Source organism: Oryctolagus cuniculus, chromosome 6 (assembly GCF_051225735.1).
Source record: "Oryctolagus cuniculus isolate XC-2025 breed Fujian yellow rabbit chromosome 6, ASM5122573v1, whole genome shotgun sequence".
Lineage (NCBI taxonomy): Eukaryota > Metazoa > Chordata > Mammalia > Lagomorpha > Leporidae > Oryctolagus > Oryctolagus cuniculus.
In genome coordinates, this window is record NC_142872.1 from 165,643,347 (window position 1) to 165,662,700 (window position 19,354).

Consider the following 19,354-nt stretch of genomic DNA (forward strand, 5'->3'; position numbering starts at 1 on the left):
AGCCAAGAGAGCGTCATTTGTTTAAGAATGGAATATGGTTCAGTACAGAATGGAATATGGCTCAGCTGTAACAAGGGGAATGCGATCCTGTCACATGCAGCAACATGGATGGGCGTGGAGGACGTGCTATTAAGTGAGCAAGTTGGCCATGAAAAGACAAACACCACATGTTCTCACTCAGATGTGGCGCCTCAAAGAGTGGGTTTCACAGAAGTGCAGAGCAGAATCTTGGTTCCCAGGGGCTGGGTAGGGTGGGAGGGAGGAAGGGTCAGGGAGAGATGGGTTAGCAGGCACAGGGTGCAGCTGGGAGAGAGGATTAACTCCTAATGCTCTACACAGCACAACAGGGTAACTACGCGTGATGGCAATCATTGATTTCTTTTTTTTAAAGATGTATTTTATTTCTTTGAAAGACAGAGTCACAGAGAGAGGTAGAGCCAGAAAGAGAGAGTTCCTCCATCCACTGGTTCACTCCCCTAATGACAGCAACGGCCAGAGCTGAGCTGATCCAGAGCTTCCTCTGGGTCTCCCATGTGGGTGCAGGGGCCCAAGGACTTGTTTTACCATCTTCCACTGCTTTCCCAGGCCACAGCAGAGAGCTGGATCGGAAGTGGAGCAGCCGGGACTAGAACTGGTGCCCATATGGAATGCCAGCATTGCAGGCTGGGGCTTTAACTCGCTGCACCACAGCGCTTCCCCTACGACCACCAATTTCAAAAGAGCAGTAGAGAGATTCTGAATATCCCCAGGACTGAGCACTGCTGAGTGTCCAGGCTGAAGGATGTGCCCGTCACCCTCACCTGCTCAGGACTCATGGTACACAGGCTCTGAAACACAAACCTGTACCCCATCACCAGGTGCAATCAACGTGTGTCAATTAAAACGTTTTTAAAGAATGTTCGATGATAAACTCTTTGAAATAGCAAGAACAAAAACGACTCAAATCGCTAACAGAAGTCACTAAAGCATCCAGGTGTGCCCATCTGATGGAAGAGCCCGCGGTTTGTAAACCAACAGGAAGACCAACAACGGACCAGAGGAAAAGGTGAACAACGTGGAGTATAGATGTTATTAATTTTCAAAAGACTAAGATTTCACTGTTAAAATGATAGCAACAAAGCAATGGGTACATACTTCGATGGATAAGTAATTTGGGGAAATTTGCATCGAGCGGTTATAATGGGCGTCTTTGCGAGAAAACACTGTGTCGCATGCTCATTTTCTACTTTCCTCATGTCATGAGGCACAGATTCTGTGCAACAAGTTCTACCGGCTTCAGTGTTCGGCAGAAAAAAAGCGAGGGAGGAAACATCTTGTGTTACGCAACACCCCTCCCCCGCCTTTTCAACACAGAGCAAGCAGGGCTCAGAGCATCAAAGACGCTGTCCAAGGTAGGAACCAGACAGCCAATCCCCTAACTCCAAATCTTTTCTTCCCTGCATAAAATCAAGATGCACTATCAGTCAGCCACTCGCTGAGTCCCTTCCGTGTGCCAGGAATGCGGGACTTTCTGAACAAGTGGAAAGAAAGAAAAGATTGTGGCCTGCACCACAATGACCAGGCCTGGAGACAAGAAGGCAGGCCAGTACCAACCTCCCACCCCAGGCTGCACGCCCGCCCTGGGCGAGGCTACACTGTTGCATGTCACCCACAGTGTCCTACTCCAATCCTAGCAGCAATCCTACAAGCAGCCCATTTGATAAAGACTCCGTGCCTCACCCAGCATGACACCAGTCAGTCTGCCTCTAAACCCCGTTCTCCACTCCATGACTTGGCAGGCTGGCCCACAAAGCCCCACTGAGGCCACACCCACCAAGGCACAGCCTCAGGCAGCCACACAGAATCACAGCTCAGCTACTTCTCCTCCCTGTACCTTGGTTCTTTGGCTACAAGATCCCATAACATGTGGTGCAGCCACACTGCCCAGCCCGAGGCCCTGACCAGGATGGCCCCCACGTAAATCTGCAATGAGCCTGGGAGGAAGTGACTGTGGTTGTGTCACTTTCCAGAGGGGCCCCTGGCAGCAGAAAGGTGCCGATGCCCAGAAGGTGCTCACAAGGCGGTGAGGAGCCAGCACTTGGTGGGCACTCAAGGACAACTCCACAGACACACACGCAGAGGGCCGCCTGGGGAGCACGAAGTAATGAGAGGTGCTAGCATCTTGCTCGATGTGACCCTAAGATGAACTGGCAGTCAATTCTTTTGTGAAAATACGAGGTTGTTCTCGGGTGCCTGCCGTACAGTTAAGGGTCAGGTAGGGTAAGCAGGGGACGTGAGCTCCACGCTGGTCAGCCACCTCTCCTCCAGGTACCCCCAGGAAACTGCATGCCTCGCAGACAAGGGGTAGCCTCATCCTTCTCCCTTTAACTACACAGAGGCCTCTTGCTGCACCTCCCACGTCATCAGTGCAAGCTCAGTTGCTCTTTATTTAAAGCTCCTGCCACGCAACACTGTTCCCTGCCTGATTGTAATATTATGTGACAATTCAACAGAGTATTAACTGCCACGTTTACACCAGGCACCAGGCGAGGTGCTGCCAAAACAAGTGAGTCACGCCTGCCTTCAGAGAGCCAGCAGGGAGGCGGGACACCCCGAGGAGGTTGCTGGGGATGCCCTGACAGGACAGACTCCTCCCTCCATCCCCAGAACTCAGCACACCTGTGCACACACTGGAGCCAAGTGACTGCCACCAATTCTCAAAGATCCACCATGGGCCAGGTAGTGTGTGAGACTCTACATAGTTTTGGTTTTTTTATTTAAAAGATTTATTTGTTTGAAAGGCAGGGAGGGGCAGAGAGAGAGAGAGAGAGAGAAAGAGGTCTTCCATCTGCTGGTTAACTCCGCAAATGGCAACAACAGCTGGAGCTGGGCTAATCCAAAGCCAAGAGCCTGGATCTTCTTCCAGGTCTCCCATGTGGGTACAGGGGCCCAAGGACTTGGGTCATCTACTGCTTTCCCAGGCCACAGCAGGGAGCTGGATCAGAAGTGGAGCAGCCAGGACTCTAACTGGCACCCACGTGGGATGCTGGTGTTGCATGTGGCGGCTTCACCCGCTAACCACAGCGCCAGCCCCGTGCAGTTTCTAACACCACGGTCTTGGGACCCCCAGGATCTGTGGTCCTGTCGTTTCAAAAGGAAGGGAAACTGGTGCTTCTGGAAACATGGATGACCTGCTCAAGACCACAGTGCACACAGGCAGCAGAGGGAAAACCAGGTCCATCTGGGCCTGAACCCCGGCGTTCCTCAGAACTGTAAATTCATGTTAAGTTGGAAATCAACTTAATAAACAAAATACAGCAACTTGAAAGGGGTTCCCCATGAGTGCCCACTGCCGTGGGGGAGGGGAGATTTCTGCCAATAAGTAAGGGAGCAGTTGCAGTGTCTCAACGTGACTTCTTCTTCTTCTTTTTTTTTTTTTTTTTGAAAGGCAGAGTTAGACAGTGAGAGAGAGAGACAGACAGACAGACAGACAGACAGTGAGAGACAGACAGAGAGAAAGGTCTTCCTTCCGTCGGTTCACTCCCCCAAAGGTCGCCATGGCTGGCGCTGCGCCGATCCGAAGCCAGGAGCCGGGTGCTTCCTCCCAGTCTCTCATGTGGGTGCAGGGACCCAAACACTTGGGCCATCCTCCGCTGCCCTCCCGGACCACAGCAGAGAGCTGGACTAGAAGAGGAGCAACTGGGACTAGTACCTGGCACCCCAACCAGGACTGGAACCCAGGGTGCCAGCGCCGCAGGCGGAGGATTAGCCAAGTGAGCCATGGCGCCGGCCAGCGACGTGACTTCTATTCCTAAAGCGGTAACCACTGCACCCACCCCCTCCTCCGGGCTCAGGGGAGAAGGGTCTAGGATTGGATCACTGATTGAAATAGGCTGGAGAGAAACTGCCCCTGGGGGTGGGGGGGAGGCAGCTCAACGTTCAGACAGGGACGGCCCGGCCTAATCCACTTCAATCCGGCCCCTAACAAGGTTACAGCAGCTCTGTGCAAAAGCAGACCTCCGAGGAAACCGATTTTCTAAATAAAAGTCAACGGAGACCTCCGTGGGCCCTGCAGGGAGAGTGGTTCAAACAGAAGAGAAGAGATTCCACCTCACAGCTAGACTGTGCTTTGGTGTTCGGGGGAAAAGCTGCCCCTCTCTGGTTTGACGTGACTCTCCCCTCACTGGGCCCAGGAGAAGTGGTCAAGTTTCAGCCGTCGTTAGGCAGGGCCGAAGAACCCCGGCCCCTGGGCCAGAGCTCTTACAAAGCTGGGGGTGGAGGCGCAGCAGTGCACAACCCAGCGCCCAGAGGGAGTGTGGCCACAATCTCCCGTCCCGCTGCCACGAAGCCACGATTCAGTCTCCTCCACACACGGACCTGCACCACACGTGAGCTATTTCACCTCTGCAGGTAGCTACAAGGACTTCAAAGGCCCCCGCAGCTTACATGGCACGTGGAACACAACACATCCAGGACACCCCTGGAACATGGAAGGCTCAGAACAAACTGGATACTCTGCCTTCGGACTTCCAGAAGACTGTCTTGGTAAACACTCCCAACGAATAAGTAACTGCAGAAATCGTCAATATTCACGAGAGCAGGTACACCGACTTAAAATCCATACCCACATGCATTTCACAAAAGAATGTGCCATTCTGTGCACGCCCGCAGTACAGTGATCTCCCATGTCTACTGGCCCCTGCTTACACGAAACCGGCCGTAGTCCGCACACACCTGGCTCTGCACACTGCATTAACCTTCAGGCTGAGCTGGCGACAAACCAGCCCCGTCACCAGCGAGCTCTCGGCCTCACTCCTAATGCAAACGTGTAGAAACGGGCCATCTCTGGGGACGTGGCCAGCTCTAACACGGCACGATGCAAAAAGAAAGATCCTCACCTCTGAGCAAAATGGAAAATTAAGAAAATCACAGTACACCAGCCACACGACTTCAATGAACTACACTCACCCAGGGCCCAGAGTGCAGGCTGATTCTGCTGTATCACCAGCCGTGCAGTTTATACTGGTCACAAAGAAAAACAGGACTTCCACCTACTCCAGACTTGAACAAGGCCCAAATTCTAATGAGAGAGTCAAAAATACAATGCCATTCACCCACCCCCGATCCCTCCCATCAGCAGGGTTGCAAAATCCTATTAGTTCTGCAAGGATGAATACGAAGGCACTTCAAAAAGTTCATGGAAAACAGAATTAGAGGGTACCTTCAGGGGGCACATCAGGGGTTAAGATAGCCCCTCCCATGTCACAGTACCTGGTTCAATACCTGGCTCTAGCTGCTGACTGCAGCTGCTTACCAAAGCAGAGCCTGACAGGCAGCCAGGGTGGCTCAATTCACTGGATTCCTGCCACCCACAAGAGAGATCAGGATAATGTTCCCAGCTCCTGGCTCCTCTGGGCATTTGCTGAGGGAGCAAACAAGTGATGGGAACTATGTGTCTGTTCCTCTCTTGCTCTCCATCTCTTAAATAAATTATGTGTGTGTGTGTACATATATATAAATAAAAACTAATTTGGGTACAAAATATTTTTAAATCCATATATGAGGGGTCTTCAAAAAGTTCATGAGAATGCGTATTATGAAAGCACTATGTGTGGATGTCAACATTTCACATGTGTGCTAACACTAGGCACGAGGTCCCTGTTGCATAAAAGTAGCGCAAACCTTTGGTCCCAGCGTGCAGCTTGCTGCTGCCTGAGCTCAAGTTCCGAACTCTCATGAGACGGACCTCGTCGACTTTGCACTTCACTGTTAGTGGTTTCTGATCCCACCTAAGGAATCTCTGCCACAGAGCCACGAGGATGTCATGCTATGCTGTCTTTGAGGAGGCTTACATATAGCTTGAGGGGTACTGTTGGGCCCAGAACGCGTCACACGTGAGTTTGAGGGGAGACAGTGCTGTGTTCAGGTGACTGTTCACTGCTTCCCTGCTTCTCAGAGACACGTTCAGCTGTTCCAGCATCATTTGTTAGGAAGACTTTTCTTTCCCCACGAAACTGTTCCTGTATTTATTGAAATACTATTTTCTACAATATTCTCTTATCATCCTTTTAAAGTCTACAGAATCCATGTGATGCTTTTTTCAATGTTCAGTATTGGTAATCAATCCTTTCTGTTTTTTCCTGTTCATCCTAGCTACAATTTATTAACTTTATCATAGATTCTCAAAACCTCGACAGTTAATTTCACTCATTTTATATATTCTTTTTACAAATTGTTTCACTGATTCCTGCTCTTTATTTTTCCTTCTGTTTATGCTGGCTACATTGCTCTTTATCTGATGCAGAAACTTGACCACTGATTTCAGGCCATTCTGTGTTTCTAAAACAAGCATTTACTATTCCATAAGTATCAATTAGATCACACAGGTTAATACACTGTCCAAATTTTCTACATTTTATGGACCTTCTTGTCTATTTCTTTTACCAAATACCGAGACAAATGTTGAAATACCCGACAATAATGATGGAGTTATCTAAGTCTCCCTTCAGTTCATCAGCTTTACTTTGGAATTATGGTTAAAAATACACTTGTACTTAGGGCTGTCATCTACCGCAGTGACTCAATCCTTCAATCACGGTATTCCCCTGTCTCCCTTCCCCACCCCACAATGTCTGCCTGCTTAATATTAGCACACCCATGCCAACACTCTTCACGTTGGTGTTTGCGTGATACGCCTTTTCTCTCATTTTTTCTTTTGCTCTATGCATACTGAACGCCCGCTCCTTGTGAAAAGCACAGTGGACATTCTGCCTTCCCGCACAAGGCGACAACCTCCACTTACACATGCAGAGCTTAGTCTGTTTGAGTCCCGCAGCATCCTTGACACAGCAGGTTCAAGTCTTCCACACTGCCGTCGCTGTCCTGTTGGACTAGTGTCCTCTGTTCTTTCCTCCTTCCTTCTTGAAATGACTTCCTCCTTTTTTATGGATTAATTATTATTTAAAATTCCATTCTATATCTTCTGGCTTATTCCCCATAGCTCAAGTAGTTGCTCTACAGTTTACAGTATGTGTTTTTGGCTTTTCATTTGCTAACTTAAACAACATTGTAACACTTCACACATAACACAAGAACTTCTCTTTCCCCACCACCCATTTTCATCACATATTTTACTTGTACACATGCTAGACACTTTCATAATATGATTTTTTCTTTAAACAGGCAACAGTCATCTAAATGAGGACTGTGTTCCACCCACCTCTCACTCCAGAGAGTGACTCACATAACACCTGAAATGTGCACCTGTTGGTTTACAGAACAAATCAAAGTATTTCCAACTCAAGCTGGTGTGTATTTACTGAAAGTACATGCAATGTGGTGAGCATTTGGTCTAGCGCTTAGGATGTCTGCTGTCCCACAGTGCAGTGCCCGGGCTTGAATACTGTCTCCTCACTCCAGACCCCTGCTGACATGTACCCTGGGGAGCAGCAGGTGATGGGTCCCTGCTACCCATGGGAAACCGGGATTGAGTTCCCAGCTCCTGGCTCATCCTGGCCCTGTCCCAGTCATTGCAGGCACTTGGGGCGCTCTCTTTCTCTCTCTCTCTCCATTTCTCTCTCTTTGACTATTAAAAAAAAAGTATGAGGAGCATTCAGGGGAACCCACACAAAGAACCCAGTCTGCCTAGTCACGCTCAGGAGGACTTCACAGAAACGGCAACACAGCTCGCCCAGGGCAGGGTTCCATGAAACAACAGTTAGCTGGACGCCCCCCAGGGGCCGTGGCTTGCGATGTGGCGAAAGGAGCTGAAGGGGAGGTCTCGGTCACATCTGCACACACCCTGGCCGTGGCACGCAGGCCTTGCCACCTCCCCTGAGCACTGTGAGGGCACGCACCCCCGACAGGACCCGCGGCGGAGCACTTGCATTTCAGGGATGACAAAGACGGGCCCGGCGGGCAGAGAGCAGGCCACAGGATCTGGTGACCCACTAGATTTAGGGAATGGGGGAAAGGAGGAGAAATCAACTCTCAACCCCAAGGCAGGGAAGGGAAATGCCTGGGCCCCAGGACAAGGGTGGGAGGTGTGCAGGCTGAGGGGTCAGGATCCAGCAGCACTCACTAACGCGCTCGGCGGTGCCTTTCTCACCTTAAACTGTCATCCAGAACGGCAGAGGCTGTGATGCAGAAGCCAGATATCAGTAAGAAAAGGGGAGAAAGGCCGTAGTGACAGCCTGTGCCGCTTCCAGAAATTACCACTGGGGGCAGCAGCAGCAGGAGATGCAGGAGTGCCAAGACTCCCGGGTTACGATGGAGCCGACCTAACGCACAGGCGGGGCCTGGAGACTCCAGCGCCAGCTGGCAGCGGGCCTGGCCACCTCCTCCCCGGGGGCAGGTACCGTAATGCTTCACACAAATTCAAAACCGAGGCAGGTCTTGGCAGAAAGACCATTACTCTGAGGACTGAAGAAGTGATAAATGATGAGAGGTGATGCTGAAAGGTCCAGCGGAACCATTAATCTTTGCCGAGGCCATTCTCCAACGGCTGGGAAGAGTGATCGTCTCTCCTGTACGCCAAAACCACACCGGGCATTTGGGGCTGTAGTGCTTTAGTGGCATTTTTAGCTCAGAATTCATACGGGCCTCAATACAGAGCCATTTACACCATGGGACACAGGGTTTTCTCTCTCTCCCCCCACCCTGCCCACCCATGTTCCAGGACACCCTTGTCCTCACCACCACCTTAACTATATTAAGGAAGAAGTCACACCCAGCCCTGCTGTGCACAGCTGGAGTCTGGAAGAACTCAATGGTGACCAGCGCCTGCTTCCCAAAGACACCTGGCTCCTGGGACACCTGCCACAGTCTCCAGGGGCTCCTGGACTCCATTCCTCCTGCCATACCCAGGTCAAAGTTTAAGGTGAGAAACTGTCACTACCCCATCTCAGAGGACGGCACTCCTTGCATCACGGCCCACTTCTCTGTCTGCGGGGGACGCATGTTCAGTTCCTTGCTCCCTGAGGGAGGACCAGGCCTGGGACAGTAAACCCGAGAGTGCTGTGTGCAAGAAATGCTCCCGGTACGGGGCCCGAGGCCCCAGAGGGCCAGGAGCTGCAGGAGACGCAGCGGACTCAGTCCCAAGACCAAAGCTCTCATCTCAGGAGAAGCCAGGCATGTGGTCCGTGCGAAGGCCCCTGCAGACTGGAGGGGAGCCAGCCGCAGTGAGGACTGGGCTCGGGCAGGGGCAGGGAAGGCTTCCACACGAGAGGAGCCCAGGCAAGAGGCTCCCTGCAGGATGCCTGCTTCTCTAAGGACGGCCCTACGTCCTACGTCCCAGAGAGGCTGGGCCAGCTGCAACAGGCCGGCCCCCGAGAGGGGCGCGGGCTCAGCCTGCAGGACGCGGCTCTTTCCTTTACCTGGTGGCTGGGAGAGTGCTGACGCGGGTGAAAAACACGGATGGCTCCACCTGCACGTGCAGCCCCAGCGCGAGGTTCCTGTAGTACCCTTCCACGTGGCCCGGGCCGCCGGAGTACTTGAAATTCAGGATGGCTTCCAGGGTCTGGAAGGACATAGAAAGGCAGAAAGCAGTTAGCACTCCCCAGGAGGCAGATCCCACGGGAGGGGTCCCGTGATAAATTCAGCCGCAGCTGCTGTCCTGAGCACCCGGCTGCTCTGGCTCCCGGGGCAGGCCCGGCACCATCTTCCTGAGCCAAGTCAGCCCAGACGCACAGGTGCACGGAGTCCCAAGTTTTCCCGTGCCGTGGGACAGGGCATTTCAGAGAGAAAAGATGGACTTCACCTCCACCTAGGTCTAGTGGGGGCAGGGTGGGGGCTCCCACCAAGCAGGCACCGCGTGGAAAGGCAGCCAGCTCCACACACTGGACACGTCCCGAGCCCACCCAGAGGTGGGTGCACTGCCCTCCCGGAGGGGCAGGTCCTGTGCCTCAGCTGCCCCACACAGGGGTGGCTCCTCAGGAAGGAATTGCCCAAGGCCGAGCAGGGGCACCCGGGGCCCAGGCAGAAGCACATTTCCCACCCCACCCAGGCTCTTCACCCTCTCCTGGGCGCCCGCACAAAGGACGGGCAGGTGGGGGAGCAGAGAGCGCCTCAGTGGTGCAGCTGTGGCCAGGCCCGCTGGAGGGCAGGAAAAGGGGGAGGCCCTTGCGCCACAGGTACAGCCTGCCGGAGACCACAGAGGACGGGGATGAGAGTCCCACCTGGCCCTGCCAGCAGTCCAGCAGGCACCCAGAGAGAGTCACCAGAGAGAGGAAGTCGAGGTGTGGAGAGCCCCTGTCCCAGGCCGCTGCTGAGAGCTGGGGGCAAGGATCTACCATCTGTCCCCGGCTGCCTCCTGGCTTCATGACTGCCCCTGAGGCCCACAGCAACTCGAGAGGAGCTTGGAGGCCTGTGGGGGAGCTGAGGTCCCCAGCAACAAGCAATCCCACCGGCTCAACTCCTGACTACAAGGACTCCTCCTGCCACTGAAACACCCAAGGATGGTGCCGGCAGGCCCGGGCCCACCGGCCGGATCCGAACCTCAGCCTGTTCTACTCGGCCAGAGAGCACAGAAGAGCTCTGACGTTTCATAATGGTCACAACCAGAACAAAGCCTCAAGCATTTATGATCCAGCCCTGCCCAAAAAAGACTTGCGGATCAGACAGGACAGGAGGAAACCTCCACGACCGTGGGCCAGGCCTTGGTCACACCTACAGCAGCAAAGCACAGCGACAATCAGCAGTGTCAGGGAACGAGGAGGAGGGAGGGCTCCAGGCAGACGGAGCAGCGCAGCCACGCTGCAGGCACCGGTCCGGGAAAGTCTGAGAGAGCACGCCCACACCAGCAACTGGCTGCTCACTCATGACCGCAGCAGCAGCATGTTCCAGAAAAGCACAGTGCATGAGCTCGGAGCGAGAGGCCAGCAGTCGGCCCCACCCACTCAGGCCGCCAAGCCACATGCAAGGGTGCAGACGGAAGCGCGTGCACGCACCTGGCGAGAGCAACACGCAGCCACGCTCCCTGCCTTCCTCCCTGAGCTCCCACCGCCACTTTTTCTCCTTCAGTCTCCCCAGCAAGACCCATTTAGCCTGCAGTTATCGCTTTTTTGTTTGTTCTTCCTTCTTTCCAGTGGGGAGGCAGCCACAGGTACGTGGCTGCTCTCAGAGGCACCAGTCTGCATATGCATGTGTCACAGACAGGGCACAGCACTGAGGACAGAGGTCTCCTGGGGGAGGCAGCGTGGTACGGAGCTCGGGGCAGGTGCAGCACTGGTCCATTCTGGTTTGCCCTTTGGGCTCTGGGATGCCAGGCACAGCGTCCTGCTATCTCAACCTCGGCTTCCCAGCTGTCCCTTGTGGACAACAGTGGAGGGCCACCTCACTAGGCTTTGCTGAGGACGGGAGGGGGAAATGCAGTAGCAGAACAGGCAGGTGCTCACAAATCTCTCTCTGTGTCTCTGTGTGTACGTGTCTCTCTCCCTCCCTCCCTCCCTCCCCCTCTCTCTCACACACACACAGGCTTACCACCTGACACCCTGGGGCAACGCGGGAGGCCAGCTCACTTCCCTGCTGGCTCATCCGTGTTCTCATGGCGGCAAAACGCACCCAGTGCAAGTGCTCAGGTGTGCAGTTCTCCGGCACACAACCCCCACTGCAGCGGCCCTCTGCTTCCCCAGCTGACCCTTGAGCGCAGCGGACACCAATCCCGAGCCCCTGGCACTGCCTGCACTTGCCGCCTCTCTGGGGTGGACGCCTCGGGGAGCCTCGTGCAAGTGGAACGTGCCACACTTGCGCTGCGGGGTCTGGCCTGTCTCGCGGAGCATCCTGAAGGTCCGCCCACGTGGCAGCTTGCGTCCCACTCCCCCATTTCTTGGGCATGAATGAGCATCGCTCATCAGCCCAGGCTCGCTGGAGTTGCCTGCCTACTTGGTGTACAGACTGAGACCCTGCGATGCACTGGGACGTGGTCTCCTGGCTCTTACGCTTAGTCCACCCATTGTCCTTTCATGGAGTCGCCACACTGTTTTCCCCACCAGTTGCCCCGTGATGCGACCCCACAGCAGTGCCCAAGGCTTCTGCTTCCCACGCCCTTGACTCCCCTGGCTATGTTCTCCCTCTGTGGTGAGAGCCACCCAAACGGTGTGAAGCGGCAGCTCGGCGTGCTTGCGCCTGCACTGCATTTCCCTGCCGACCGGGGACGCCAAGCCTGGCTCACCTGCTTACTGGCCACTTCTGAGTCCTCTTTGGAGAAATGTCCACGTGAGCCCTCCAGTCCCATCTGAAAAGTCCCTGTCTCAGCTCACCGGCCGCCACCTCAAAGCACCCTCCTGGCCTGCGTGTCAACAGGGTTCCCTCGGGGTCTGGGTTCCCAGAGGATTCCTGTCTCCCCTCCTCTGACAGCCCGCAGAGACCCTGCCTTCTCACTTCCCAAGCGCCCAAGGAAACAAAGGTTCGCTTTATTAATATCCAAAGACCACACTCTGACCTCCTCAAATCCAAAATCGTGTCCCCCTCTCCTTGGCCCCAAGCACGGGCCCCACATCTCCCAAGCGTTGCTGGCGGCTCCTGGGCGCTCCTTCCCACCTGGGAGTCAGCCCTTGTGGGCAGCAGAGGCGACAGCCACCCAGGCTCAGTGCTGACTGCCAGGCGCCCGTGCCATCCGCTCTCCCCTGTGGCTTTGCAAGCTCCCTGGGAAGCCACTGGGAGCCAGAGTCTGTACTTAGGGCAAGACCAAGACATGGCTTCTGACCTCTGAAAGCTCAGTCAACACTTGTGGGGAGCAACTGGGAGCAACTCGGACTAGACTAAGTTACTGGAATTAAGACTTATTCTATGCATCTGCTCTCCCACAATATGGCGCTGGGAGAGGAGGAAACAGCTTCTACACAGCTGCCTTTCACCAACTTGACAAGCTGCAGGAGCTGATCCTGCTCCTGATTGGAGGAGAGCAGCGTACTCGGCGTGTGGGTAGCAGAGTTGGGATTGGTGGAAGAGGACTATAAAGGAGGAGAGAGACACCATGCACCAGGAACATCTACGAGGAACACCTGAGCAGCCCCCGAGAGAGCCGGCCGGCGGTGTGCTGCTCCCCCGTGGAAGTGGGGAAAGTGGCAGGGGGAACCGCCCTTCCACGGAGGTGGAAGGGACGGTAGCCAACCCGGGAAGAACCAGCAGCAAACCCGGGGAGGGCCGAGCAGACAAAAGAACAGCGCAGGGTCCTGTGTCGTTCCTCCACGAAGACGGGGAGCGACAAACATTCAGTGACTAAAGAGACGTAAAAATCTCCCCACGCACAGACAGGCACAGCCACGCCACCTGACCCGACACGCAAAAAGCACTTTTCTCAAGCTGCAGGCGTCGTGGCCGAGGCAAAAACCAGACTCGGAAATGATGGTGAAAAGCCAGAAATCTAAGACCTGTGCACTAACAACCCGTGGCACGCTGGCTTCTCTGCTGTTGCTGGTCAGCCGTGAACCGAGACGTCACCTCCAGAGGATCTGGTAGGAGAAGTCGCCAAGGAAATGAGCAAAGCCCCAAGACAGAAAACTGTCAAGCACCATGTAACAAAGGAGAGACGCTCTGTGTGTGTCGTCGTGAATGGCTGCTTCTTTACTCTCCAGACAGCCTAGGAAAGGATCTAATTACGGGGGGGAATATCTGTCCAATTTATGAAAATCAAGTACAGAAAGGGTTTTATGAAACTGAGCATTACCGCTTTCCTCCTAATGATTAAAAAAGAAATCCTTCTCAGCCTGGTGAAATGAGGATATTCTAATACAACCACAAAGCGGGCTGCTAAGGCAGAAGACGCAGGATGCCCTCGCTTCTGTCCCACTCTAGAGCAGCAGGAAGCAGGGCAGGGCTCTGCTGTGAGACTGTCTCCTGGGAAGACGGGGGTCTTTACTCCAAGAAAAGACACTTACAGAATCCGCCAATAAGCAAGCAACGTTTAAAACAAATATTTGTTTTCCAGGCAGCCTGCAAGCTACTGTTCAAGCTGAAATGAAAGGTCTGTGGATGCTCACCTGCTAACCAGGGCCTCTGGTTCTCATGTTCACGGAAGCCTGGTGCTACCTTTGTTAACAAGGCTCAGAGCGATTAGGTGACCAGCCTAGGCCACAGAAGCAGCACACCCAGAGTGTGCGTGCCAAGCCCCATGGCTGCACAGCGCACGCTCCTGTCATCCTGAGAGCAGCCCTCACCCATCGCCGTTCACTTGCTGGCCCACACAGGTGTCCACCATCGCCAGGCACATGGAACACAACTGAGAGGAAGCAGACACCGGGCCACCGTTGTGGTGCGTAAGAGGATCAGCCCAGAGACCTCTAAGAGAAATGGGGACGTGTGACATCACAGACAAGTGCATCAGGACGCAGGCGGGGACGTGTGACATCACAGACAAGTGCATCAGGACGCAGGCAGGGACGTGTGACATCACAGACAAGTGCATCAGGACGCAGGAAGGTGTAGGCAGGGACGTGTAACATCACAGACAAGTGCATCAGGACGCAGGAAGGTGCAGGTGGGGACATGTGACATCACAGACAAGTGCATCAGGACGCAGGAAGGTGCAGGCGGGGACATGTGACATCACAGACAAGTGCATCAGGACGCAGGAAGGTGCAGGCGGGGACATGTGACATCACAGACAAGTGCATCAGGATGCAGGAAGGTGTAGGCGGGGACGTGTGACATCACAGACAAGTGCATCAGGATGCAGCAGGGTGCAGCAAGATAGAGGACAGTGATATGTGGGCAGGAGCTGGACAGGAAGGAACAACAAGCAGGCAAGGAGGACAGGAGTGGGCACTTATTAAATTGAAAATGGACAGAGAGAAACCAATTAAGCTAAAACCTTCTTTAAAGATATCAATAAATGAGTCTGATAAAGGAAAAAAGGAGAAACAAATTGTCAACATCAGGAAAGAAAGTATTAGTATAGATTCTACAAACATTAAAAGGACAATGAAGAAGCAAGGCAAACAATGTGGCAGCCACAGACAAAACAGCTTGGCTGAAGCCGGCACAGTGCAGAGGGGAACGCAGGACAAACGGAAGCCTGCCGACCTCACCCGTGCACGGCTGGGGAGGGGAACGCAGGACAAACGGAAGCCTGCCGACCTCACCCGTGCACGGCTGGGACTCTGCACTGAGAACACCCCCTCCAGGACACCCTGGCTCTGACAATTCCCAGCTGAATTCTAGCACACAGTTGTGTTAGGGAGAGTTGAACTTTAGAGACTTGTCCAGGAAGGATAAAACTTCCCCACTCTTTTTATATCAGCATTACCCAAAATATCAAAATCACACAGCTTACAAAAAAATAGTGAAGAGGTCTATATTGCTTATGAATTCACAAAATATCTGAAAATCAAATCCAGGAACACATGAAATGGACAATACATGAAGGCTGAGTGAGCTTTGTCTCAACAATTCAAGGTTAGTTTAACCTTCAAAATTCAGCCTATTTCATTCCATGTCTTAACAGAAAAAAAAAAAAAGGAAAGTCATGTGATCAACGGCTTCAGGAAAAGCCAATGACAAAATTCAAAACCCAATTTGTGATTTTTTTTTTTTAAAGGAACACCTTTAGTCTATGCAATCATACTGTATAGTAAACTTCAGGGGGCCGGCGCTGTGGCATAGCGGGTAAAGCTGCCGCTTGCAGTGCCAGCACCCCACATGGGTGCCAGTTCGAGTCCCAGATATTCTACTTCCGATCCAGCTCTCTGCTATGGCCTGGGAAAGCAACAGAAGATGGCCCAAGTCCTTGGGCCCCTGCACTTGTGTGGGAGATCCAGAGGAGGCTCCTCATTCCTGGCTTCAGATCGGCCCAGCTTCGGCCATTGCAGCCATCTGGGGAGTGAACCAGTGAAGGAAGACCTCTATCTCTCTGTCTCTGCCTCTATGTAACTGTCTTTCAAATAATAAGTAAATCTTTTAAAAATATAAACTTCAGCTGAATGTTTCGCAAGGAAGCAGCTTCTGCCCTCCTATCAGCATTGTACCTGACATCCTAGCAAGTTCAATGAGTCAAGACAAGAAAGGCATTTATGTTGTAAAGGAAGAGGTAAAACTGTCTTTGCTGGCAGACAACACTGTCACATACAAAAAGAATAAAAACCCTAAGAAATCTACTGGAACTCTCGTAAATTGCTGATGTTACTGTAAATGATATAATAGTTTTTAAACATTTATTTATTTGAAAACCAGAGTTACAGAGAGAGGTAAAGACAGAGAAAGAGCTCTTTAATCCACCGGCTCATTCCCCGAAATGGCCACAACGGCCAGGAGGAAGCCAGGAGCCAGGAACTTCTTCTGGGTCTCCGATGTGGGTGCAGGGGCCCAATCACTTGGGCCATGGTCTACTGCTTTCCCCGGCCATAGCAGAGAGCTGGATCAGAAGAGGAGCAGCTAGGACACGAACCAGTGCCCATGTGGGATGCTGATGACACAGGTGGCAGCTTAACCCACTATTCCACAATGCTAACCCCAATACAACAGCTTTGAAAAACAGCAAGGGAATTCCTTAGAAACTTAAACCTAAAATTAACATACTGCCCAGCAAAAATAAAAGCACATATCCACATACATACAGACATGTATGCAAATGGCCACTGAAATTTTATTCATAATCAAACCAAACTAGAAATAATCTGAGTGCTCAACCAAAGGTGGGTGACAAGACAAACTGTAGTAACAACAAGATGGGACCGATCACTGCCTGCAAAATGGCACATACGCATCCCAGAAACGTGACACCTGAAGGAAGCCAGGTACACACAGGTATATCCACAGAGGTCTGCCTGTGTATGAGACACCAGGAAAGCCCACCTTCAGGGGCCAGGAGGAGGCCAGAGAGTGCCCGGGGCTGGGACAACAGAGGACTGGCCACAAAGGGCCAGGGACACCTAGGGGAGGTGATGGACATGGTCTGCATCTGCAAGCAGTAGTGGTGACAGGGCACGCACTTGACCAGCTTGCACAGCTGGGCAGCACATGTGGCCACCTTCACAGAATGCGGAACCCTGACCATCCACAGGCAGAACTACAGGTCATCACACGGGACGTGGGCAAGCGGGAACGGCCATGGTCATGGAGGAAATGAAGTCCTAGGAGAGCTTCAGGTGCATGCTCGGGACCCCAGGTCCTGCAGCGGCAACTGCAGGAGTGAGGTTAGGATGAACCAGTGTTACAGCTTGAACCTGGAAAAGTCACCCTGCTTGTCTGGTTCTCCACACCCTCACCTTACAGTCTGACTGTCCTGCCAGATATTGTCTGAGGTTCTGATACCAACCGTTACGGTTCACTCATCAAATGTTCTAAGATTTCTCATAAAAGGCAGGCTATTGCCAGAAAGAAAGATTTTTTAAAAATCACCCTCATTTGTGTCTTAAACTGGTACAGAACGCAGATTTCCATCACTTACAGACCCCAGCTCTCCCTGCGCCCCGTTCTGTGGTCTGATGTAGAATTAACAGCTGTGCAATGGTCCACTTAGAAACTCCACCTCTCAGGACCGTGGCTCAGGCCCATTCCCTGAGGGACCAGCCCAACGGTTTACTGAGGCCACGAAACTCACAAAGCAAAGCCCCACCACTGCCGTCCAGTTAATCGGCACATTCCACCAAAGTCTCTCCAGGGATAACTGCACCTCAGAGATGCCAAACCACTGCAGATTAAGCGGGGGTGCCCACGGTGCAGCAGGCGGCAGAGTGGGCGGCAACAGCCACCCACACAGCACCCACTGCGAGAAGACAGGACGCAGGAGAATGTGTCGCTCCCTACGGGGTGCTGCAGGAGACGGCTTTACCCCACTCTGGTGCCCAGCACGCTTCAACTCACACACTTTTCTCAGCAGGAAAAGCACTCACGTGGCTGAAGCCTAAAGGCCAGAAAGTGGTGTGCATGGCCAGCTCCCACGCCTGTCCCGAAGTCCTCACCATTCTCCTCGCCCATCTCAAGCAGAAAGCCACTTTCATTATGTTTGTTCCAATCCACCCGCCAGGTGTCTGTTTAGGCTGACACAAGAAGACACAAATCACCAACTTCCGTCCAACCCAAACTTTACCCCAAAGCAGCCGGGGCGCCCACTTCTGTCTGTCCTAGCGCTTGCTACGTCCGGAGACGAACCAGGGCGGAGAGCGCCTTCTCTGCGGAACATTCTTCGCAGATCACTGGTGGACACTGTGGTACTCTGCTGTGTGGATGTGCTACAGCTTAGTTAAGGTCTCCTAGACACTTGCTTTTTATTTCACTACTATGAACAATGTCACAATAAGCAATGATATCTGCTAGTCATATTTTCCCCATTTCTGAAACTCTGCCTAATAAATAAATCTTTAAAAAAATAAACATACATCTAATATTAACTGATCTCACCAAAACATTTTCATGGCAAAGTGTTTCACAAGCTCAAAGCAGTGTTTGATAGCACTTCTTCTCTCAGAACCTTGAAAACAGACTGTGTTGGCCAACTTTTGGCTTTCTGACAGTCTGACAGATTAAAAAAAAAAAAAAAAGCCCAATGTAGTTTTATTTTACGTTTTTCTCATTATCAAGAGACTTGAATGCCTGTTCCTATGTTCAGGCCATCTGCCTGTCTTTTTTGTGAATTACATGTGCATGTCATCTGCCTCTTCTAACTGACCTATCAATCTCTTTTCAGAGAGGAGAGGAGCTTACACACGCATTACAGAGATTACGCCACTACAAATTCACGTCTCCAGATAAAGACAAGCTTGCTGCTTCCTCATTTCTAGTATCTATGCTATGTAAACGTTCTCTCTCTTTTTTAATTTATTTTTTTATTGTTTTTGGCCGACTGCACTGACTAGGGCTAGGAAATCAATGGCTGAGGACAAAGATTCCAAAAATAAACCCACATTGATAAAGCTAATTGGTTTTTGACCAAAGGCTAAGGCAATTCAGTGATCGAATTAGCCTTTCCAGCAGACGGAGAGGGAATGACTGCGGAGGTGTTCACAGACAGATCAGCCTCGTCCTGAGCACAGAAACAGGCACGCCCAGACGGGCTACACGGCTAAGCACGCAGCATAAACACCCAGACTTCTGGGAGAAAACCCACGAAGTTCCCTGTGCAAGCTCAGGAGAGGCCAAGAGCTCACAGAAGACTCAAAAAGCACTCAACATTAAAAGAAAAATAATTTTGTTAATAATAAAAAAAACTAAGTTCCAGTGTTGTGGGGCAGCAGTAAGCCTCTGCTGCAACACAGGAATTCCATAAGGGCATTGGTTGGAGTCCCAGCTGCTCTAACTTCCCATCCAGATCCCTATTGATGCATCTGGGAAAGCAGCAGAAGACGGCCCAAACACCTGGGCTCCTGCCATCACGTGCGAGACCCGGATGGAGCTCCAGGCTCCTGGCTTCAGCCTGGCCCAGCCCTGACCATTGTGGCTG

At 52.5% G+C, this 19,354-nt stretch overlaps 1 protein-coding gene across 4 annotated transcripts in view; it reads right to left on the reverse strand.

Annotated features, from left to right (window-relative positions):
- The window catches only part of TRAPPC9 (trafficking protein particle complex subunit 9), a 564,887-nt gene that overhangs the window by 195,427 nt on the left and 350,106 nt on the right, over positions 1-19,354 (reverse strand). For all 4 annotated transcript variants that reach the window (XM_070075538.2, XM_089335766.1, XM_089335765.1 and 1 more), the window contains one exon: positions 9,354-9,496. In XM_070075538.2, coding sequence (XP_069931639.2) covers positions 9,354-9,496 — 143 coding nt within the window. The remainder of the gene's footprint in view (positions 1-9,353; positions 9,497-19,354) is intronic.